Source organism: Astyanax mexicanus, chromosome 20 (assembly GCF_023375975.1).
Source record: "Astyanax mexicanus isolate ESR-SI-001 chromosome 20, AstMex3_surface, whole genome shotgun sequence".
NCBI classification, from domain to species: domain Eukaryota; kingdom Metazoa; phylum Chordata; class Actinopteri; order Characiformes; family Acestrorhamphidae; genus Astyanax; species Astyanax mexicanus.
In genome coordinates, this window is record NC_064427.1 from 37,519,450 (window position 1) to 37,545,051 (window position 25,602).

At 37.7% G+C, this 25,602-nt stretch overlaps 1 protein-coding gene across 1 annotated transcript in view; it reads left to right on the forward strand.

Annotated features, from left to right (window-relative positions):
• frem2a (FRAS1 related extracellular matrix 2a) overlaps nucleotides 1–25,602 on the forward strand; it is a 161,919-nt gene that overhangs the window by 104,765 nt on the left and 31,552 nt on the right. The window contains exons 7-14 of the mRNA XM_049468896.1: nucleotides 5,564–5,713; nucleotides 9,486–9,695; nucleotides 12,094–12,291; nucleotides 14,843–15,007; nucleotides 17,304–17,486; nucleotides 17,852–17,982; nucleotides 20,530–20,688; nucleotides 23,869–24,172. Of these exons, the coding sequence (XP_049324853.1) occupies nucleotides 5,564–5,713; nucleotides 9,486–9,695; nucleotides 12,094–12,291; nucleotides 14,843–15,007; nucleotides 17,304–17,486; nucleotides 17,852–17,982; nucleotides 20,530–20,688; nucleotides 23,869–24,172 (1,500 nt within the window). The remainder of the gene's footprint in view (nucleotides 1–5,563; nucleotides 5,714–9,485; nucleotides 9,696–12,093; nucleotides 12,292–14,842; nucleotides 15,008–17,303; nucleotides 17,487–17,851; nucleotides 17,983–20,529; nucleotides 20,689–23,868; nucleotides 24,173–25,602) is intronic.

The window sequence follows — 25,602 nt, forward strand, 5'->3', positions numbered from 1 at the left end:
TGCCCCTGTTTTTACACGGTGCAAGTGATGAATACTTGAATAGTTGAAATTGAATACTGTACGTAAATATTGAAAAACTGACCAAAATTCACTTATCTGTGCATCCCTGGTTTTGTTTTATTTAGCACAGGCTGTTATGTAATGTTCTTTTGCACTGCATTTCATCTAATCGAGTGACAGCTTCTTATTTGCCATATTTTCTCACAAAAATAGCAAAAATTGTTTTGAGAGTAGACAAGTAAAAGAAGAAAGCAGAACACGCTGTGTTTTTCCTTCCATTATATCTGGTGTTTTCTTTTTTAAGGCTTTTTTTTTTTAAGTCACACTGTCAAAAACACTTCAGCCTGCCTTCGCTGTCTTCCTCAGACAACCGTTTCTGCTGTGAGCTGAAACATGACTTTTTTTTTTGTTACTTCTTCTTCCTGGGAGAAATCTCAGACTCATGTTGTTCTACAGCACTTTTTTGGACCAGGCTGCATTACAAACCGTTTTAGCCACAGCTGTTGCCCCAAATACATTAATCACATAAAGCCTCCAGTGAGAGCAAGACGTTTCGGATAATCGCTAATTCTCACTGTTGATGCCTGAGGGTGATTTGAGCATGAGTATATAAGATGAATAAGCCATCAAAAGGTTAAGGACCATCTAGTTTGATAAAATGTTAAAGCAAATGTAACATACTATTACAGGTCAAACAGGTGTGTCTGTAAAAAAACAGTGTTCAAGATTGTTTTAGCTTTTTTAAATCTTCTAGCTGCATTATAATGTTATTATAATAACATTACACGCCATGCACCGTACACTTACACTTGGGGCGGGCATTTCCACCGAGATCTACATAAACACAACAGCGAGTGGAAATGGAGGAGCTACTGAACGTGATGTCATGTGACCGAGAAAGCCAAAAAAAACCTCACTGGTCCTCCTGTTTTGTTTTTTTGTTTTTTTATTGCAATCCGGGCGCAAGAGTTTTATCACTGAGTAGAAGAGTGAAATCTTTTTCACAGACATCCCCCTGAGAAACTAATCCCATCTGGGCTTATGACAATGAGTTTTTACACATAAGTAAATCTCATACATGCAGCAAATGGCAACTTGCTCTTACAGCCCTTTACACCTAGACTCCTCAGTCTATCATTACTTAAAATATAACATGAATATACAAGAGAATGAAGCTGGGGGGTGCACAACTACACACTGATGGTGAATGAAGGGAAAAGAGAGACACACCCACTATTTAAATCAGAGACTGTAAAAAAGATGGACGCCGTGTCGGCGTTCTCATTCATTCAATGAAAATGAAGCCAAAATCTTCCTCCATGTTGGCGATCCTGAAACCCGATTCTGTGCAGTAGAGACCAGAGGAGGGAGAAAGACTGTGGAGAGACAGCCTACTCATTTAAATAACCCCGCCCCTGAGGGCTGCCTCGAGGTCACAGGCTGCAGAGACGAGCTGAGCGGAGCTGATGGTCTGTTATTGGTCCCGCCCATAACCAGCCCTTTTACAATAACCACACCTTTTTTTAATAGAGCTGAATAACATTTTAAAAACAAATTCTGTGGGGATATAAAAAATAACAATATAAGCAGAGGTTACACTAGCTGCTGCATTTAAATAAAGGAGGTAGAATTACAGTATATAAAAAAAAACGTGATTGAAAGTTGTTCTGTTTTGCCATTGAAACCTATGGGGATGGGCGGGGTTACACAGCTTTCTGAAACCGAACAGCAGGGGGCGCCCGACCTGTGGTGGCTTCACTTTTGAGAGACGATGCTCTGTCCAGCTATATCCAGTCTATGATTTAAATGAATGACTTAAGGAGATAATGGGAAAAGTGTGAGCTATAAGTTTACTTAACTCATTCCAAATTTCCACACTTCATTAAACTAAATAAAAAAACTTGAGAGTTGAAAGGCTGACAACTCAAACTCTAGTTGCCATTACAAAGCTTAACATATTTTAAGATAAATGAAAAAAGTAGGTTGTCATAACTTACTGCTCAAATAGGTTTTTTTTACAGTGTATCTGGAAAGATGCTGCTGGGTAGCCAGTAAAAGAGGAACCTGCTAAACAAACGCTGCCGTGGTGGTGGCTTTTTGTTTCAGCTAATACTTGAGCAGCCATGCTTGCTTTTTGTGTGTGTTCTCCTGATATCAGCCTGCTGCTGTAGACATTGCAGTGTTGTAGTGTCCATTAGAGTGAGGAGTTTTTGTACTGACAAACTGTTAGAAAATCTCACAGGCAGGAAGAAGACGTTCACCGAGTTCCCTCTGGGAGTTCTCTTTGAGGTGTCGGCTCTGAAAAGCCATCAGACTGTCTGCTTCAAAACATCAGCTCTGCTTGATTAGCTGCTGGACTCCTCCGTTTACGTTGAAAACTGAAAAAACTCACGTGGAAAAATCCAGAAACCTACCGGAACGTATTTCTTATTTAATCTGAATACGCTGAGTCAAAAAAATCAATGCCCTGAAAGGCTTCTTATTTCAATATTACTGTCTACTCAGTAGTTAACTGAGAGTACTATATGTTACAGACTATAAGGTGCATTGTATTACAAAGCGCACTATCAATGAACGTCTATTTTCATATATAAGGAATTATTACAGGATTATAAGGGGCATTTTAAGCGACACTAGTAAGGAACAAGGGTGTCACCATGATTCCCTTTTAATTTTGCAGGTGTAATTCTTAAAAATATATATATTTAAAAGTAAAACAAGCACTGGATGTTAATCTACACAGATTTCTCTCCTGAAAATGCTTTATTTGAGTGAGTAAAGCCCTTGCATTTATTTACAGTAAGCTTAGATTTCCTATATTTTTTATCAGCGTGGTTAGCAGCAGCAAACCGTCTAGTAAACGCCACCTGACAGCGCTACACTGAGGAACCCTGAGTGTTATCAGCTAGTGGCTTGTCACACGTAGCTTGTTTTAACACATTAAACACGCAGTACGATATACTCACCTCTGAACAGCGAAATAGCTAGCACTGCAGCTAGCGGCTAATGCTAATACAGTGGTTATAATCCTATAATCCTAATGTTCAGAACCACAGTGCTGGGATATGAACAAAAGTATGGTAGGAATGAAAAATTCACAGAGCAGAGGGGAGGAAAGCTTAGCACTCCATGTCTGTGATTGGTCCAAAAAAAAGGTTTCAACCAGTAGATGTAGAATGTTGCTTCACCGCATCATAAGTCAAATAACTATGAAAATACCAACTCAGTTTGCCGCTTATCACTTGTGGACGTGTCATATCTACAAGTTGCGCGTTCATATATGAAATTAATGATTAAATGTTGTTCTCTCACCTGCCAGTGAGAACACAGGGTTATAGTCTGTAAGCTTTATTGAGAGGCACTAAGCTAAAAAAACACACACCTCACAAACTGGCAGAAACAGGCACTAAAGCATATCTTCAACTGAAATGCATCTAGAACTGTGTGTGACTTAGTTAAGATTTATTTAACCAAGCATTTTACTGCTTTGTTCATGGGTGAACCAATTACAAATGATTGCCAAATGGCTTAGCATTCACACCTTGCATTTTAAACAAATTTGGAACATAGTTTGATTTGTGCACCAGCCATTAGTATCCCCTTTCTACATTAGCTCGTTTCCCTAGCGCCTCACGATTATATGTATGTTTTGGCAATGGCAGTGACAGGGTTAATGGTGCAGGGTGTTTACCTGTCAGTGATGCATCAAGACTTGTTGGTGTTCATTCACATTATTTAAGCAAAAGAACACGAGAGGGAGTGTGTTATCACGAATAACATCACGTGATGTTATTCGTGATAACACACAACCTCGAGTGTTCTACTGCTTTTATACAACAGTTTCTTTTTTACTAAATAAATAAAGAAAATAAATCAAAGAACTTTAAGAAATTCAGTTTGAATATGCTTTAATATGGACTGTGCCTTCCGCCAAAAAGTAGTTCCACAACAACTGTAACAGAACTGAAACTTAACTACAGAACAGCGTATGGTTCATACAGACTAACACCACAAAAGTTAGCTTGAAATCTAAATTGTGAATAAGTGAAGATGGTAACGTTAGGAGAGTGAAATAACGCTAATACTCTCCTCTCCTGCTTCGTGGACTCGTCTTCAGGTGAAAGCTGTGCATTTTTTGAGCATTGCTGCTTGTTTTGCTGGGTGGTGTTGGTTAGCTTGCTTGTGTGGCTGGACTGTGGTTAGGTGACCGGAGTCAAGCTATCCGCGCTTCGGAAATTCCCAGTCAGCGTAGCTTACTTTAACTCAGCATTAACTTAGCTTAGCCTAGCCTGGCTGGTTAAGTTATCGTTCTGGCTGTCAGACGGCATTAGCCTAGCGATTTTCCTTCCCTTTTTTACACAAAGACGAGTCAGCGCTGCGGGCTGAGGGCGAGCGTGCCGCGGCTGAGCGCTAGCCTGTGCTAAGCTACCTGCCGGTGGAGGCGATGATTCAAAACTGTACTGTGTATATACGCCGTAACTCGGCAACGCGTCGGCGGAGTGATACAGGTTTAGTGTGAGAAGGCCGTGATGTTATCACGAATATCATCACGGCTAGAACACTTCTCAACCAATCAGATTGTGAGGTCGGAACTAACTGTTGTATAATATATAATAATAATAATGTGGTTATATGCATGGTCATCCCACCACCTCCTTTTTACCTCTATGCTTTGTGCTGGCAAGTTATGGTGAGATGTTAGTGCCAGGTGTGAACAGATCCTATGATAGAAAAATAAAACGTAACTAATGAAAGAATTCAAATGATTTCATTTACGTAACTTACTTAAATCAATATCCTCTTATTTCATTAGGTTCTGTTAGGTTGGAACTTGATAATAAGTATTTTCTCAATGCACATCCATGTTTGTGTATATATATATATATATAGATATATGTGAGCTCCATCTTTACAGGATGTACCCAGTCCCCCCGATGTCCGCACACAGAGCCACTGCGGTAGACCAGCCACCTGGAGACTGGATGTCAGAGCGTTGTCATGGAAACCCATATTCATGGTTCAGTTGGAGGAATTCTGAGGGGCTCAGGAGCTGATAGGGATTACTGGTGTTTCTACTTAGGGTTGCCTTTAAGAAAAACAACCTTTTGGCATGAAGTTCATTTGGTTGGACAGTAGGGTATGCAAACGTTTGGAAAAGACAAAGTGATGCAGATCTTTATGTTTCAGAACTAAAGAATAGAAAGCAGATATTTGCGTTTTGCTGATTTTACTTTCAGCTGATATTGTTTATTGCAGGGTTTATCAATCCTGGTCCCCTGCCCAGCATGCTGGAGTGTTTTCCCTGTTCTCGTGCACCCAGTTCACCTCAGGAAGTGCTTGTTAATTAGCTCATTAGTTTAGATCAGGTGTGCAGGGTGCAGGGGAGTCTCCTGAATATGTGGCGCGATTGTACTCCAGGATCAGATTTGAGAACCACTGGTTTGTTATATTCATACTACCCTTGTTTAAACAGATACTAGTAGTATTGGTTTCAATCTGCTAATTTATAGCCCAAATGTACCACACTAAATTCTCTTTCCTCTTGTTTTTCACTGTCCCTCAGCCCCCGTGTTCTACTTTGGCGATCAGGAGTACCATGTGGATGAGAGCGATGGTCACGTTGAGGTGAAAGTGTGGCGGTCAGGAACGGATCTCTCTAAACCAGCCACAGTCACTGTCAGATCACGAAAGACTGAGCCAGTGTCAGCTGAAGGTAGGAGATGCACTCTACAGCACACTGTTTTATTCTTTCTCTATGCAGGCAGATGTAATATGTTTTTGGTCTCTACGTTGCAGTTTCACAAACAGGTATTGGTCTTAATCTTGGACTACTTTTAAATCTAAATTTCCAATTAAGAAGTGAAATTTAGTCTAGAACTATGCTTAATACCTTTCTGGAAAAACACATCTATTGGTGGATTTCCAAAAAAAAAGCCGTTAAGCCTAGTCTTTAACCCTTGTGTGGTGTTCATATTTTTGTTACTCGTTTACTTTGTTACTTGTATTTAATTCAGCAAAATTAAGCAATTTTACATTAAAATGCTTTACACATGCTCGCTTCACCTAAATTGCAAGCAATATAAACAGCTTACATGGTTAATATTTGCCCTTTACCTTTCTTATGTTACATTTCTTTTAAAAAGTGCTACTCTTTTTTATTAGTTTTTTAATAAAATGTAAAAGAAAATGAATTAAACTCAAGATATGAGTAGAAAATTTGTTTAGGTTCAAATTTACAAATGAAGCAATGTTTATTAGCCCTTGGCCAAACATACTGTATGTAATATAAATGTGTGTGTGTGGGGGGGGGGGGGGGGCACAGTGTGTGTTATCGAAAATGTGTTTTGATATATGTTTTTCACAAAAAACGAGCCAATGCCAATGAGTTTGAGTTAGAAAAAATATATATTTTTCATCATTTGATGAAAAATGAAAACTGGTCCCACAGACCCGAACACCACACAAGGGTTAACTGATTGATTTTCCATTAAGAGTCTATTTGCCAGTCCAGTGGTAGAATATAATTTCCTTTTAGAATAAAATCTCCACTGATAGGAATGGTGGCGGCACGGTGGCGCAGTGGGTAGCAGTGTCGACTCACCGCAAGACATCCTGGGTTCAATTCCCAGCTGGGGTGACGGGATCATTGTGGACTTTCCTCCCACAGTTTAAAGACGCACATTCAGGCGGATTGGGTATTGGTAGAAATTGCCCCCTAGGTGTGAGTGTGTGAGTGAATGTGTCTGTGTGTCTGTCTGTGTCTGCCTGCCCTGCAATGGATTGATTGGTGGTCTGTCCAGAGGGTATACTGCCTTCTGCCCAATGCTGGATGGGATTGGCTCCAGCCCCGCGACCCTTTCGGATAAAGCGGGTATTGACGATGGATTGATGACGGATGGATGGAAAATCTCCATTGAAAATGCTATGCAGTCACCAACTATCTAACTCATCCCAAAAATACTAGACAGAGCACCATCATTTTCAACTAATCTCTACAGGGACTTTGAACATCCATATCAGCAACAAGTGCTAGTTTAGTAGCTAAATAACTTAGTTAAAAGGGGGTCCAAAAACTTATCGATTTATACATTGTGTCTGAAAAATGTGAGTTTCCAAAAAATTTAGATGGAGTTCCACCTTCCTCCGCTTAGATGTGTAGAAGCGCTGCGCCCTTTAAATTACAATCCACCAAAGTCAGAGCACATCTGGCTCTTAAAGGGAATGGCAAGTGACACGCTGATTGGTTTATTTCACTTAAAACCAAAAAAAAAAAACACACACATAATAAATTAAGATAATCAGTATGTGCCATTTGCATGGGGTACTTACTATATACCTCATTATACTGTTTATTACTATGCTATAAATCAAGCTGCTTCGTGCACGGTTGACATCTCGTCTATAGATTGCTAAAATAGGGCCCTTAGTGTTGTAATAAAATAACAATAAAGTTTTACTAAGTTTTGGAAGGAAGAGCACCTCCTTCTTCCAATCTAACATCCTATAAGTACCCTGCAGTACCCTAATGTATTATGACAAGTTTTCTCTAGCCTCCACCACCCTACATCCTCCCTTCAATCTACCTCTCCCTCATGACTCTACTTATTAAAGAAGGGTGACTGACTTCCTATGACAAGCAAAAGCTTCCCAAACTCTCGCCGCTCATCTTCTCTTCCCAAATAACCATAAGCTGCTGGCATGTTTCAAACTGGCAAATGCATTATTATAGCGCCTGTACAAACATCAGAACTGCTGCAGCATTTAAGGTGGGCTGGTTTAACCCTAAATTTATCCAAATACACACTTGGATTTAGCTTAGTTGGTCTAAGCATTCTGGTGTTTAAATGCGTGGGTACATAAATAACTAAGCCAAAATATAACCAGCCCACCGGGAACTCTCCTAACTATCCCGATTATCCACTCTGGCATTGGCCACAGATTAAAGAGAAGCTGCTCCAACAAGAATATATGACTAATAGTCCTAAACCTGTGTTTTTCTGTTTTAAATGACAATTTCAGACTTTGCTAAACACCGTTGGATTTAAATGTGAAGAGAATTCAGCCGCATAAGTGAGGCATTATGGTATTAAGTCAATCAATCAACCTTTATTTTCACTCGGGGAAAAAACATTGAGGGTGACCCTCATTTACAATCTTGCCAAGCCTTTATAACAGCAAAGGGATTGAACACATTTAATAATTATTTAGAATTAATAAGAAATAAAATAGTAAAAAATAATAAATAAATAAAAGAAGTACTCATTTTAAATCAACATTCAATAAAAATATATATGTAAAACAGAGAATTCTAAAGAAAAACATAAAAATAAATAAATTGACACATAAAAGGTAAAAAGGTATGAAATATAAAATAAGTAAATAGATAATAGTAAAAGTAAGCAGTTGCCATCGTACACCCCATCAACAGTCTATTTTTGCACCTTGCGCATGCGATGGACTTTTGGAATATATTAAGGCCGATGGGCGTGGTGGTCTGGAAATGGCGTGTGTTCAGGTACATTTCTGGCGTCCTTCTATCTTGGCGGCGGAAAAAAGCATTGCACGACTGATCCCCGGAAAGGATGTCTAAATTCAACAGTCAGTCGCTCACCCAAAACTGAATCACGTCACTTCCTTACAACAGAAAAATACACCTCACCCTCCAACTATTAAAAAAATGCTTTTTTCTACTTCTTGAGATATTTGAATGATTGCTGTCGTACTCTCGCACTGATGCTTGACAAATACTGTACAAAGAAAAGAAATGGATAATTTTAATATGACAAAATAGGAATGATTGCAATGAAGAATCTTAAAAGTGCATTTTAAAGCAGTATACGTGATCTGGGTTGATTGGAATTTGTGTTCTTACACAAGACTCATGCCTATTTGCTAAAATTGCTGTGTACACACACACACACACACACACACAGAGAGAGACACTGTACAGTCAATACAACTCTACCGGATGCCAATTCTTTTATTATTTAGACTTAATAAAAGGTTGCTTCGAATGTGTACAAAAAATATGCAGTGAGCTGCTTCAGGTATGCAGTCGATTATGTAAAAATGTTAATGCCTTTCTAAATAGTATGCAAAAAGGGAGGCGGCTAGGGTTAGCACAAAGACCTCTTATGCAGAGTCTCTGAATACCTGGAAGAAGAAATCGTTTCCAGCCAAGAAAAGCTTTCCTCCATCTTCCCACACATTCTGCACCACCCTGCTGAGTAGAACTGAGAGCTTCACACAGCAGCACCTTGGCTTATGAGCCCTTAAAACCTTAAACACAGCAGCAACAGCTCTCGCCCTTTTACTTTCTTTCTCTCTCTTTCTTTCTCTCTCTCTCCCTTTTTCTGTCTGTCTTTCTTTCTTTCTCTCTAAAACATGATCATGCTAAAAGGATAAATCTGATGTTTTCATTATTAAATATAGCCCAAACTCTCTCTAACCTCCCTAACTGGACCTTTTTTCCTCATATCTCCCAGCTGGTGTGGACTACGTGGGCATCAGCAAGAACCTGGACTTCGCCCCAGGAGTGAACCATCAGACCATCCGGGTCACTATCCTGGATGACCTTGGCCAGCCTCTGCTGGAAGGCACGGAGAGATTTGAGCTTGTCCTTCGCATGCCTTCCAACGGCATTCTGGGAGAACCAGGGAGGGCCACCATCTTCATCAACGACTCAATCTCTGATCGTAAGTAGAATATAATGTGTTATTGGAATCAGAAGGAATCAGGAGTAAAGCAGCATAAAGTTATCCAAAAGCAGTGTGTAAGACTGGTGGAGGAGAGAACATGATGCCAAGATGCATGAAAACTGTGATTAAAAACCAGGCTTAATCCACCAAATTCTGATTTCTGAGCTCTTAAAACTTTATAAATATGAACTTGTTTTTTCTCTGCATTATTTGAGGTCTGAAAGTTCTGCATCTTTTTTGTTATTTCAGCCATTTCTCATATTCTGCAAATAAATGCTCTAAATGGTGAATATTTTTATTTGGAATTTGGGAGAAATGTTGTCTGTAGTTTATAGAATAAAACAACAATGTTCACTTTACTCAAACATAAACCTATAAATAGCAAAATCAGAGAAACTGATTCCGATTTTTTTCCAGAGCTGTAAATACCACTTTCCACTATTCCACAGATTGATGAAGAAAGCATGTGCAGCATATGTGCATAACACTTAGCGTATGTTCAGTATATTATCAGCTGGATGATAATTAATGACTATTTGAGAATCACGTGCAAAAACAGCACCATTTTTTAAGCAGTTTAGCAAATGTCATTTATTTAAAGCAAACAAGACTTAACTGCGCATTACCTATGATGTGTGAAATGTCACACTACTCTGCTTTTTCCTCTTTTGCTAGTGCTGGAACTGATTCATGCAAAAACTCCATCTGCATCACTTTAACAAGTCTGACATTAAATATTTCTGCAAAAATGCTATAAATATAATTTTTGTTAAACCTGTTTTTGGTCACACAGGCTGGTCACTAGCAAATGACGCACCCACTTGAATAAAGATGCAGTAAAATGCATGTATTAAGTATTCTATGTTGCTATTTAATGTATGAAAAGTGAATATAGAATTTGTTTGGGACTAAAATATAGAGATGCTGTTTTATTAGACTATTTACAGCCCTGTTATATCGCCTCTAAATAAAACACACTGATTTTCTTTTCTTGTTGGTAAATGGTAAGTTCTGCTCCCAGGAGCCACATAGCATAGTATTAAAGCTTAGCTAAGTTTTAGCTAAGTTTTTCTTGGTGCAGTGTAAAATGACCTTGCTAAAAAAAAGCTTGTAGCTGCTCAGCTAGCTTTAGCTTTTAGCCTAGCACAGTTCCAGTTGCTTTTCCCAAGTTTGGTTACCTCACACAGTGATTTTGGGTCACCGTAGCCTTCTGGTGTGTATTTAGCTGTAGTCTAAGGTAGTACAGTTTGTGTTCATTGACACATTAAAAGTGTGGCTTGTGTAAAAAATGAGTCTGGCAGTGATGTGCTGCTTGCTTTTGGAAATTAACTCACAATATCTAGTGATGTTGATCAAGTCAAATTAATCACAACATAATTCTGTGTTTCACACTTTTTCTTCTTTAAGACTAAGCTTTTGATAATGGGCATTTAAATGTGAATAAAAAAATCAGTGTTAGCAACACTATTTTCACTATTAATCACTACATTCTGTGAATAAATCATGTCAAAAATTAAGATTAATATATATATTTTTAATGCTGGTACCTTGCTGGGCTGTATTTTTGGGAAGGATACAGTAATAATGGTGTGGTGTGATTATACACCTGACAGACTGTCTGTCACATCCTGGCCCTGTTTCCTGTCTGTCCTCGTGCCTGTGTTTGCTCCACGTGACCTGTGCCCTTGTATTCTGTCTCAGTAGTTTTCCACCTGTATCTAATTTGTAGCTCTGCCCCCTAGCCCCCGGTGGTTCCACTTCCCGTGTGTGTTAAATGGTCCTCCTGTGTCAGTGTTTGCTGTCGGTCTTTGCACCAATTCCTGTCGTTTGTCTCTCAGCGTTTCTCTGTTTTTCATAGCCCTTTTCTTAGCTCAGTATTTATCTTGTTTTACTTCCAGTTCCTTGTTTATTTTCCTTGTTTACTCCCTTGCTCAGTTTAGTTTGTTTCCCTCCGTTAGCCTCCTTGTTAGTCATTTATTATCTCTTGTTTGTTTAGGTTTATGTTCTCTTGTTTCTATTGTTTGCTTTGGTTTGTATCTTTGTTCTTTATTTACTCGTTTATCTGTTTATCTGTTATTTATTTAATAAATTTATTCCTTACCTGCGATTACGTCCGCCTCCTCGTCTCCCTGCCTGGTCTATCCTGACACTGTCAATTTTGTCACATGATTACTTAGCGTTAAAATAAATGAACACATTAAAGTTTCCAGATTAACTGCGTGTGTTAGTGTTTTAAAGACTATTCTGTTTTTAGCTCTGAATTCAGTTTTGACAAGTATTTTCTATTTGCATTATTTATTTATTTTTTTAACATCCATTGCCGCTGTTTAGGTGCTAAGCAGCTGATCTTATTTAAGGTTTCAGTATTTCAGTGTGTTTTTCTTTGATTCTACAGTGCCGAAGGTGCAGTTTAAACAGGCTGTTCTGGTTGGAGAGGAGAGCGAAGGCCGTCTCACTGCGATGGTCCAGAGAAGCGGTGACACCGGCCACAGGTCCAGTGTGCGCTGCTACACACGCCAGGGCTCTGCACAGGTGGCCAATGACTTTGTGGAGAGACCCAACACTGATTCGTCCATCATAACCTTCTCACCAGGTAAAACTTGGGCTAAGGTACAAAATACCAGTGGTGTGCAGTGAGGCCCTTCTAACCCTTCAGAGAAGGGGTGACAATAAGTGCATGTAATAATTACATAATTTTAATCAGGAAATATATTATATAGTTATAGTAAGTGTAAGAATTTATTTTATAAATTAAATTAAATAAAAAACAGCAACTAATTCAAAGCATTAGTCTGTGTTTAGTTTTAGTTTTTAGTATGACTGACAGCTGTTTTAACCAATCAAAGCTTTTTAAAATGGCTTCTGCCCCCACGTGTGACTGCGTGACCCTTCTCCTGATTTTGAGAAGGGTGTAGTAATGAGTTTGTTAGCAAAGTCAAAGCAAGTCTAACCAATCAGATTCATGATTTTCACTACGGGGCGGGGCCATGGCTGTCTAACCCATAGACTGTATATAGCTGGACAGAGCATCGTCTCTCAAAAGTGAAGCCACCACAGGTCGGGCGCCCCCTGCTGTTCGGTTTCAGAAAGCCGTGTAACTCCACCCATCCCCATAGGTTTCAGTGGAGAAACAGAACAACTTTCAATCACGTTTTTTTCTAATATACTGTAATTCTACCTCCTTTATTTAAATGCAGCAGCTAGTGTGACCTCTGCTTATATTGTTAAATTTTTACATTCCCACAGAATTCGTTTTTTAAAACGTTATTCAGCTCTATTAAAAAAAGGTGTGGTTATTGTAAAAGGGCTGGTTATGGGCGGGACCAATAACAGACCGTCAGCTCCGCCCGCTCCGCTCTGCAGCCTGTGACCTCGAGGCAGCCCTCAGGGGCGGGGTTATTTAAATGAGTAGGCTGTCTCTCCACAGTCTTTCTCCCTCCTCTGGTCTCTACTGCGCAGAATCAGGTTTCAGGATCACCAACATGAAGGAAGATTTTGGCTTCATTTTCATTGAATGAATGGGAACGGAGACACGGCGTCCATCTTTTTTTACAGTCTCTGGTCTAACCCCTTCTCAGCAGCGCTGTGTTGAAGGTGTTACGCGTCGCTTAGTCATAAACGGAGCTCATGCTGGATTAATTCAATAGTTAGAGAACTATCATGGAATTGTGACGGCAAATCAGACAGATATTGTGTCACATCATATTAAATATCCTTTTTTAAGGCTGTCATTTAATGTGAAACTAATTCACAATAATAGGCCACCTGACTGGTGAGTTTTTGTGTGTACTTAATGTTTTGGCTGCTCTGGTGTACTGTAGGCATACAAATGAGTGATATTTGTTGAACGGTTGTACTTGTAGGCAAATTAAGCATTTATTGTTGAGTCTATTGTATACTTTTGTGGTTTGTAGCTGTTGTATTTGTGGGCTGTTGATGTGTATTAAGTTAATATAACTAAGTCAAGAGAGAGAATAGTTGTCACCAAGCGGCTTTAGAGAGAAAAACAGGTCTGTGCCTCTTATGAGCAGCACCACAGAGATGTCACTTATTGTCAAGACTCCCTTACATTAAGAGGAAGAAACCTTAGGAGGAACCCACCCCCCTCGGGTTTACAAAAACAACAGTACAGAGAGGTAATGTGGAGCTATAGTTAATGTAGAGACAGGTTATGGGTTATGAGTGTGAAAAGATGATGGGCACTTATCTACGCACTTATCTCTTATCTCTTGCCAAGCTAACTATGAATTGTTAGTGTAAAATTGCAAATATATGTAGATGGGGAGCAATAAACATATTATCTAGCCCCAGTGCCATAATGTGTGCCATAATGACTGTTTGCTAAATGACTATATATATAATAACAATTCTAAGCCACTGTGCAATTTGAGCAATTCATTTGCAAAAACAGATAAAGCAGCTATAGTACCTGTCTTTTTTGCAGATGAACTCTGCATATGAAGCATAATATGAATCCTATTTAATTTAACATTTCTGTAACATTTTAATTTGACATTACTGTGTCTAAATATTTTTTTTTTTTGACGAGGATGCTCTGACAAGTATTGTGTCTACACTCTAAAAAACAGAGGTACGATATGAGTACTTTTTTTGTACTCAGAGGTACATTCTTCATAATTGTAGCCTCAATGGTACAATATTGGTCTTTACAGGGTCAGATTTGTTCCCTCTGAAGTACAAAGTAATTTCTAACAGCAATAAGTACAAATTTGTACCATTTAACCAGCCAAAGGGTACATTCAGTATTCTGTATCACTGCACTAATAAACAATATATATTTTAATTGCACAATTTATTTATTTGAAAGCCAGACAATTTTGGATCATCAAGTTTTTGAGCCATATTTAGTTGATGATAATGTTTATAATCTTTATAATCTTTACTGGCACAAAAACCATGAGTACAAAAAAGGACTTTCACTGAAAGGTACTTTTTTGTACCTCAGTATAAGGTACAGCCCCAGCGACAAGCTTTGTACCCTTTTAAGTACAAATCTGTAATTACTTTTCTTAGTGTGTATGATCTTCAGTAATCCAGTAGGTCTCTGCATGTGATTGATCCTCAAAAGGTCAGTTAGTGTTTATATAATCCCTCTCTCTCTCTGTGTGTCTGGACGTCCCTAGGCGAGGTGGAGAAGCCATGTGTGCTGACTCTGGTGGATGACTTGCTGTATGAAGAGGAGGAGGAGATGAGGTTGGTGCTGGGGAGTGCGAAGAGTGATTCCTCATATGGAGCGTCCGTAGGCCGGCAGAACGAAACGCTCATCAGGATTAAAGACACTGCAGACAGTAAGAGAGACAAACAAACATACACCTCTGTTCTCTTCTAATCATTTTGCTTCTATTTTCTTGTGTTGTGAAGAGGTAGAGTTGGTATAAAGTGGGTATAGAGTGAATAGGTTTATTTTAGTAATGTTCTTATTCATATTGTGGCAAAAAGTAGTTGACTAAGTAAAGAATTGTTTCAGAAAAACAAAATGAAAAGGACAGTAGGAAATGAAGATCAGTCAAGTATCCTTTTAAAGTATACTTTAAAAGTTTAGTCGCAAAGACCATCAAAAACATTATGATGAAACTGGCTCTCATCAGGACCACCCCAGAAAAGGAAGACCAAGAATTTCCTGTGTTGAACAGGATAAGTTGATCAGAGTAAGCAGCCTCAGAAAAGACCCAAATAAGTGTCACCTAAATGTTTTAGTATTTTTGAGTATTTTGATTTGTTTAACACTTTTAAGTTACTACGTGATTCCTTATGTGTTCCTTCATAGTCTGGATGACTTCACTGTTCATTTACTATGTAGGAAAAAAAGACTGTACACCGTCTCTTTCAAATAACCTAATTTCCCGATTTTCTAGCAGTAGTGCAGTACATTACTTCATGCAGATGGACGCCAGTTCACATTAATCAAAACGGGGAATAATGTGATTGCTGATTTGATTTTGACTGTTGGTACCAGACAGACTGGTGTGATATTACTCTAGATGGAAACACTTGTTTAATTAGATCAACAGGACAACAGAGAAGGACCACACTCTTAATACATATCTCAGATAAACACAGAAAAGCATCTCACATAATTAATCAAGTTCAGCGTTGAGGTAATTTGATGCAACATAGGACTGGGCAAATACTTAAAACCACTATTCATAGCATGTAACTGACTTAGGGCCCTATCTTACTCCCCGCCAACAGGTCTATTTTCGCACCTTACGTCTGCATTGTTTAAATGATGGCAACGGTGCTTTAAAAATATATATCTACACTGATGGGTGTGGTGGTCTTGAAATGAGGTGTGTTCAGTCAAATTTCTGGTGTATTGCTACCTCGGCAATGGAAAACACAGGTACACCACTGACTGAAATAAACCTAGACAACAGTCAGACGTCAGACGGTTATTGCTATCTTTACAACAAAGGCACGCCGCAAATGCACAATGTGCTTAAACACTGCCTGTTATGCACACACATGGACACACAGCAGCACTAAACAGTAAACAGTAAACTAAGTACTAAATGAAATAGCATTGCTGTTCCAGTAAAACACCTGAGAAAGTTCAGAAAAACTGCGCCATTAAAATAGCAATGCACCAAAGTCACAGCACACCTGGCTCTTAAAGCCAATGGCAAGTGACACGCTAATGGGTTTATTCACATTATTCGCGACAACAAACCCGTGATTAATGAAGAGAATTAATTAGTACATGCCTTTTGTGCATTTTAGCCGTACAAGGTATATTTTATCCATCCTTGCGATACCAAACACACATGTTTTTTAATTTGTTAATACTTTCTCTATGTGTTCATTAACTGTCCCCTTAAAATTATACTACCAGGTGTATAGTCATGTGACCCTGCCACTTCCAGTCTGCACATGGAACCAATAGGATTCAAGGATTCAAGGAGATTTTATTGTCATTCGCATCACGTGTGGTACATGAGGTGGAATGAAATTGTGATCTCACGATCCAGTTTACACCCAAGAGCTGTTATTAAAAAAAAAAAAAAATATATATATATATATATATATATATATATATATATATATATATAGATATATATATATATATATATATATATAGATATAGATAAAATAAAGAATACAATAAAAAATAGAATATACAAAATAGATAAGATAAATATAGAAGGCTTGAAGGAGAATTCACATGGCTAGGGAATTGAGCAGCTCATGCAAAATAAAAAATGCTGTGTCTATTGCTTGTTTAAAGGATTGTTGATTCATTATAATTACGACAAAATGTTAAATTAACCTTGATAATCTTGAAAGGCTAGAAAAACAGAATAAATCTCAAGTTCAGATTCTTTTCCGTCTTTTTAGCTTTGTTTTAAGCTCAAAACAAGGTGCATCTTGCATTTCCAAAAAAAATTGCTTAAACTATTACTGTGTTAAAGAGAAAGCTCATTATTGTTTGTTTTTAATTTTCAATTTATACAGAGTTAAATTATTTTTTTTAAATATGAGTGATGATTTATAATTTCTTTAACACGAAAATCCTTAAATAAGGATAACTAATTGCATGCAGTCATAACGAGGATTTTCTAAATGTCACTCTGTTCCTCTTTTCAGAGCCCATTATAAAGTTTACTGAGACGAAGTTCAGTGTGAGTGAACCCAAAGAGTCGGGTCAGGTCAGTGTGGTGAAGATCCCTGTGCGGCGAGTGGGAGACGCTTCCGTGATGTCCGTGGTGAGAGTCCACACAAAAGACGGATCAGCCGTCTCTGGCGAGGACTACCACCCCATCTCTCAGGGTGAGGAACCGCAGAGAAGAACAGAGAGTGCGGCAGAAATTCTTTCTCTGTTTAGCATTTTATTTTAGTCCAAATAAGAAATTGCTGGAGCTTTGGAGCTACGCTTCTCTATTTATTCATACTGTCCTTTGTTGTGCGCTTGATATTGCATCTCTACACACGCTGTAAAAAGCGATGCATATTTTAAAAATTTGATTCGGATCCGTACGTCATTTCTACATGAATAAAAAATATTCCTACTTTTTCACTTTTTTTGATGATGTTGATGCAGTGCCATTTTTATTCAAATATAAATGATGTGCACTTTTTCTACGCGGTTCAAAGGCTTAAGCAAGGTCTTTTTTGTGGAACATGTGTTTTTACAGATGTTGAATTTAAGGAGGGGGAAAGAGAACATTTTGTGGAGATTGAGGTTCTGTTTGATGGAGTTAGAGAGATGAGGGAAGCCTTCACTGTCCACCTCAAACCTGACGAGAACATGGTGGCCGAGACCCAGGTATAGTAGCCATTTGGTTTCTTCTGAATTAAGCACAGTGTCTACCTCAGTGGCTAACAATCCTGTAGCTGGAGATCTATCATCCTGCAGACTGTGGATGGCTAATTAGAAGAAGTTTAATGACGACTAGTAAATAAAAAAATGGATCATATAAACCTATGCCACTTGTTCTTGAAAATGTTTTCTGGGGTGGTCTGAACAAATACTGCCTTAAAGATCCAAATTTTTATGTGGAATAGTAATTTATATATATATATATATTAATTAATAATAATTAATTTATGATTTGTTGTACTTTTTACATCAAATAATTAAAAGTAACTATGTAACTTTTACTCAAATTACATTTTAAATTGAGTACTTTTTTACTTTTACTCAAGTAGATTTTTAGATGGGTGCTTTTACTTTTACTTGAGTAGAATTTTAGCAAAGTAAAGGTACTTTTACTTAATTTAAAATTTTCAGTACTTTTTCCACCTCTGGATATTATTATACAGTAAAAAATGTATATTACATACTTTGCAAAATACGCTATTCATACTCAGATTAAACACAGATCCACCACAGTATAAAACTCTGTTTTTTTTTTAGCTCTGTCCATATATTACACTGGTTAGCCATAACATTATTATCACCTTATTGCAGGGGTGTCCAAACTACGGCCCGTGGGCCATTTGCAGCCCGTTTCCTTTTTTGGAGCGGCCCGCGAGGTATTTTAGAAATAGAATGAAAGTTGGCCCGCTGTTAAGCAGGTTTTTATAATGTGAGATTCAAAGTTTGAATGCTAGGTGTCAGAAACGGGCCAAAGAGTCTAAAAGCGGAGAGAGTGCGCATTTTTAGCGCAGAAAATCGGGCAAAAGAGTCTAAAAGCAGAGAGAGTGCGCATTTCTAGCGCAGAAAAACGGGCCAAAGAGTCTAAAAGTTGCCGTAATTAAGGAGTTTAATATTAAGAGACATCATGAAATGAAACATCATTTTAAAAAATCTTAGTTTACACAACACTGTCAAAGGTAAAGATAGTAAGTCAAGTAAAATGGTGTGTAAATGAAATAATAAGGAAAAAAGTATTATTTAAAGTGGTATATTTCATTATTTGTTTTATTACAGAGTCTGTGGCCCGAGACTTCAAATATATTTCTCCTTCTGGCCCCCAGCAAAAAAAGTTTGGACACCCCTGCCTTATTGTTTCAGCTTGTAGCTAGTATGTAAGTAAACAGAAATATTGTCAAAGACCCTATTAAATATCAGGATTCATACAATGAGTAAAAATAACTCCTGTATAGAATAAAAAGATGCATAAAGATGCATCAATAATCTGTAATTGTTTTATAATTGCATCACAGAACTCTAAATCATAATCAAATCCAATCGGAAGGTGCCTAGAGATTCCCACCCCTAACACACAGACAACATAACAGTTGTCTAGATATCAATGATGAATAATTACAAAATCATACACCATAACCACCAAAAATAATCCATTAATTTTAGACACCCACACTTGACCAGCCTGTTGAAAATAATTTTCTCGAGAAAAGTGGTGAAGAAGAATGGAGTGAGCAGACAGCTGAAATGGAAAAGCTTTTATTCCTGAGCACTTCTTTTTTTGATGTGCCAAACCAGGCAGTCCGAGTAGCTTTATGCGCTGTCTCCATATGAGACTCGACGATACATAACAGGGAAGTTCTACTTATCTACTTTAACAATGGTAAAAGTGTCAGGAATCTTAACAATAGAGTGCTCTTTCAGCAGCTTTCAGAGAGAGTCACATGACACAGTGGAGAACGAGTAGACAATATACAGTACCAAGTCTCATTCCATGTGTCTGATTTTTTTACATTGTAAATGTAATATTGAAGAATATTAAAGCTATACAGAAACACATGCAAAAATATGTTTTCTACTTCTTCTAATTCTTCTAAGTCCATGTTTGCTATAAGGACAGATCTGCAGACTCTTGGTATTTTAATCTCAGTATCTTAATGAGGAAGAGTCACCTGGAATAGTTTTCTTGGCATCTTTAAGAAGGAGTTCCTGGAGGTGCTGAACAATAGTTGCTGCTTTTCCTTCACGCTGTGAAGCTCCAGCTCATCCCAATTAAATCGCCTCAAATCACCATCTCAGTTCATCAGGTTTAGATCAGAGCATTATGGAGAACAAACATTTTTTTTTACGTTTTACTATGTAATTCAATATGTATCCTTCAATTATTTAGATTTAGATTAATTAACAATGTAGAAAATAAATAAAATAAAACAATAAAGAAAAACACTTAATGAGAAGGTGTGTCCAAACATTTGACTGGTACTTTATTTAGGCAATAGAACACGAGAGGAAGTATGTTATCGCGAATATCATCACGGCTTCATGTGAAGTTAGTTAGGCAGCATGTTGTTTAGTTTAGGCAGAATAATGATTTGGATTTTTTTTCATCTAGATTTGTCTAATGGCTTTACAGTGTGGACTACATGACCTTCAGGAACAAAATAAGTCCAATAAAAGTCAGTATTGCAAAATTTACGATTTCTTCATTTTCTTCGTTTGCAGGTGACCAAGGCCATCGTCTACATTGAAGAAACCAACAGCATGGCAGATGTCACATTCCCCTCACTGCCACATGTTGTGTCTCTGCTGCACTATGATGATGTCAAAAGGACCAAGGCAAACGCCCACCCACCTGCTGGGTATCCTGTAGTTTGCGTAACGGTATGTGCGTCTCCGTTTTATTATTATCTATAATATTGTATAGAAATTTTAAAAAGCTATAAAATAGCATTTAAAAGCTTCTTATTTGGGCAGTAAGAATATACTGTATTTATTTTCTTAGTAAAATAAATTAAACAATAAACTAATATTAGAAGATATATTTAATACAAAACGATTTATACAAATGTATTGTTGTATGTTAGATTTTATTTTTGTCACTGTGTTTAAAACCTCTTTAAAGCTCTCCGCATGGGAGTGTAGCATTGATTGATTGATGTTAAAGGTGAGCTGCTGATGGAATTGAACATATCCAAAAGCTGGAGAAATTGTTTTTTTTAAACAAGCTCACAATATCTCAACTACTTTTCTCAAAATATTCTTGTACCTATCTCGTATTTTGGGACTGTGCAGATGTTAGTACAAATCTCCTATTTCCTATGTAACACAAAGCATGTATGTTTTAAAACATGTTGATTTTGGTTGGGCAGCAGGTTTAAGTTGTTTAAGTTTCTGATCTCTAGTCATTTAATTGTTCTATTATTTTGTACATGGCTGTTCCTTTTTTATTTTATTATTAATTTTGTTATGTTGCACATTGCTGTTTTAATAGTGCACAATGCTTCTACCAAAAAAGCCACTAGATGGCATTACATATAGATCTTAATTAAACTATTTAAAATTGACCATTAGTGCCTAATGTGGTGTATTACAGATCACTTGTATCCCTTTGCATCACTTATATCACCATTTTGGACTGCATTGGACAAAAAACCCTCAAAATCTCAAAATCATTCAGGAAACGTAAGATATCTACTTTTTGATAATCTGCTACAGATTTTTAAAAAATCATGTAGTAAACTAAAGGCTTCAGGAAGGGGGCAGTATGTTTTCAATCAAAGCCATCAGTGGCTATTCACCAGGGTTTATTTGGGGAAATGGCAGATTTGTTTTACAATAACCTTGAATCACAAAGAAGCAGAGCAATCCTGGCTCTTGTAATACAAATTAAGACTATAAAATGTTCAGAAGAAGGGCCCTCGAATAAAGATCTCATAATGAGCAGAAAGAAAACATCTTCTCTTTAAAGCATTATTAAAATCACACAGTTCTTCATTTAGCCCTCTCTTCCGGCCTTGTTTATGTTTAGAGTAGTCTCTTTTGTGAGGTGATGATGGCCTTCATTAGCAGTCCAAATGTGTCCTGCTTTATGCTGCTTTAGCTTGGCCAAAACCAGAGGTAAAAGGTTGGTGCATAAGTGCTTGGACCCTGAATCGAGTGTGTGTAGGTTAATAAGAGTGCAGAGTGGACAGGTGAATTGATTTCTGGCTGTAAAATCACACAGGCCTGTGAGGGAGATGCAATAATCTAACTCATTTTGTGTAAGTTAAAAGCATTATAGAGAATCAATATTTACAACACTCCACAATTCTTGTAAGTGTGTGTGTGTGTATGTGTGTGAGTCTATGCCTGTGATGTATTTATGCGTTTATGTGCAATGGCACACTCAGGCTGTTTGCAGGTCATGAGCAAAAATATTAAATGTGCACCTAATGCAGGATATAAGGCCTGTATATTCTAAAAGGGGTGTGGCTAAAACTGAAAACATTATTATGTCATTATTGATAGTTTACTTTGCCCTGTATCATCAGTAAATACAATTTAGGGCACCGCACCACACTGGCGGCAATTCTTTCATAGTGGAGCATCTAACCAGCTTTTCAATGTTTTTTTTTTTTTTTATCTGTTGGAGAACCCTATACAGTGTTATATTCCAGGGATGTCCCTGATCCGATCATGTGATCAGAAATCGGGGCCGATCAAGCAATTTTCAAAGAAACCTGATGTATTAAAATGTAATGTTGCATGGTTACTCCACAAGTTCACTATACACTCTGCTACATGCGCACATTGAAAATGCCCAAGCTGCGTTCACACTGGCAACACACTGGTCCCTCGTGTTATGAGTGTGTTTGTGGTCACTCGCACTGTTGCACTGCTGATCAATGCTGATTTATAGCCAATTAGCAGAGCGGCTAATCCAGCAAGCTACATACTGTATTAAGTCATCCACACTTCATTTTCCTCCAAACTACGAACACATCGTCACTGTGCTGAAGACTCTCAGACTCTCTCTCTCTCTGGCTCTCTCACACACACACACACACACAGCATTTCCTCTTTTCCTCTTCCTCTTTCTATGACTTGACTTATATATAATACAGTAAAGAAGTCTAGTCTAAATATATTCTGCCTGGCCTAAACCACACTACACTATTATTACTAACAGCATTTAAAAAAAAAATATGATTAATAATGATTATTCACAGAATTGTTGTTGTGTGACTTTTTTTAGTTTCTTTATTCAAGAAAAGTTGCATTTAAAATGGAAATCCTTTATATGGCCAATTAGTACTTGTTTATTTTGTCATATTTTGATATTTTGATAATTAAAACTACTTTAAGGGACAACTTGGCTGTGTAAACTTGTTTTATTTTTTTTACTGCATTACCAAAGAACTGGAGCTGATACTTCAAAATCAGATGACTCGGACTTAAACTTAAAAAATTAATCGGACATCCCTAGTGTATTCCATTATCATTATTGGAAAGGGCTCTCTTTTGGACACTGTTTATTAAGCCATATTAATACATTATCATGATCTAAATCGCACACCATCATAATTTATTGCTGTATATTCAATCAGTTTAGCCAATTCTAGACTTTGTCTCTATTTTGCCATTTTATCAATTCTTCTTCAACACATGGTTGCCCACCCTGAGCACTCAGAGGGAGCACAATTGGCCCTGCTCCCTCCGGGTGGGTACAGTAGATGGCGCTCTCTCCCCACATCACTCCTAGGGTGATGTCTGCAGCACAGGGCGTCTGTGAGCTGATGTATCAGAACCAAGTCGCTTCACTTTCCTATGAGCGCGCTGTGATGCTGCTCGGCAATGCTACAGCATCAGCAGCAGCTCGAAAAGAAGCGGTGGCTGACTTCACATGTATCAGAGGAAGCATGTGTTAGTCTTCACCCTCCTGGTGTGTTGGGGCATTACTAGTGATAGGGGGAGTCCTAATGAGAAATAAAAAAAAAAAATAATAAAAAAAAGAATATCTATTCAGGACTTTTCTTTCTCTCGGTTAAAGAAAATAACCTTCTCTATCCTGTCTTTCTCCAGGCCTGTAACCCCAAATACCCAGAATTTGACAAAACAGGCTCCATCTGCTTGAGCGAGCGCATCAACGACACTCTCACACGCTACCGCTGGCTGGTCAGCGCCCCCACAGCCCCGGATGGAGTAACCAGCCCCATGAGGGAGGTGGACTTTGACACCTTCTTCACCTCGTCCAAGAGGATCACCCTGGACTCCATCTACTTCCAGGCAGGCTCGCGAGTGCAGTGCGCCGCTCGCGCCGTCAACTCCAACGGAGACGAGGGACTGGAGCTCAGCAGCCCCATCACGTCCATCAGCGCGGAAGAGGGTCAGGAATCTGTAAACATTCATAACCGCATGAATTTAGCAATTTATTCTTTCAGTAAAAAAATCTAAGTGGTCACTGGCTGTAGACGTATGTAGCCAACTAAACTTCCTTAATATACAGCTCTGGAAAAAAATAATAGACCACTTAAATATGATGTTTTTGTTTTATTTTACCAAATTGAAATACTCTGGATTATAATCAAGAGGAAGATGGATGATCACAAGCCATCAAACCACCAAACTGAACTGCTTGAATTTTTTCACCAGGAGTAAAGCAGCACAAAAATTATCCAAAAGCAGTGTGTAAGACTGGTGGAGGAGAAAATGCAAAGATGCAAGAAAACTGTGAATAAGAAAATCAGGGTTATTCCACCAAATATTAATTTCTTTTTTGTTATTTCAGCCATTTCTCATTTTCTGCAAATAAATGCTATAAATGGCAATATTTTTATTTGGAATTTGGGAGAAATTTTGTCCATAGTTCATAGAATAAAACAACAAATATTCATTTTACTCAAATATAAACCTATAAATAGCTAAATCAGATAAACTGATTCAGAAACTGAAGTGCTCTCTTCATTTTTTCCAGAGCTGTATTTAGCGTGGGTTGTGCACTATAGACGTCTGAGCTTTTGTCCTTAATGGCTTTTTTGTCCCATATATTACTTTTATTTTTATACTTTAAGTAGTTTTGAAACCAGCTCTTTTATACTTTGTTACACTTGAGCTTGATTTAATACTTTAACTTCTACAGAAGTATATTAAATCCTAGTGTCTATACTTCAACCTGAGTAATGAATGTCATGAAATAAATATGTAACAGTTATTTAATATAATGCTAAATAATTGTTGAAGAATTTGAGCAATTTAACAGTTCTTATGTAAAGAAAACCTCCACATCTCTGCTACAAAAGGAAACTTGTCCAGTAGCAGCTGATATCTGTATCATTTTGGAGTTGAGTAAGTGAAGTAATTGCAAACATTAATCTCACTTACCCCAAAGACAAGGTTAATTAAGAATATGTGGAGGTTTTAGCTGTACTACAAGATGCAAAACAGTCTATGTGTATCAGTATATGGATATAAATTGAATTAATTATATGCAGTTGTATGATATTTGAGCCAGTGGAGATGTCCAGTCCCAAAGATTAAGCCTTAATGATCTATTACTTTTATTACACCCAAAAAATACAAATGATAAATACATGTTGGGCAATACAAACAATGCACTTTAATACCAGTTGGTTCAGAGGTTGAGGTTCTAGATAAGTAAAATATCCAAATAAATAGTAAATGTTTTATTAACCTCCTGAGACCTGGACATATATATAAAAAAATAAAATAAAATAATTTCAAACATAAAAGTGGAGGATAATTTTTACCTGGCCCTTGTTTCTGTCTGGAATGGCTGTAAAAACCTTTGACTGGGCT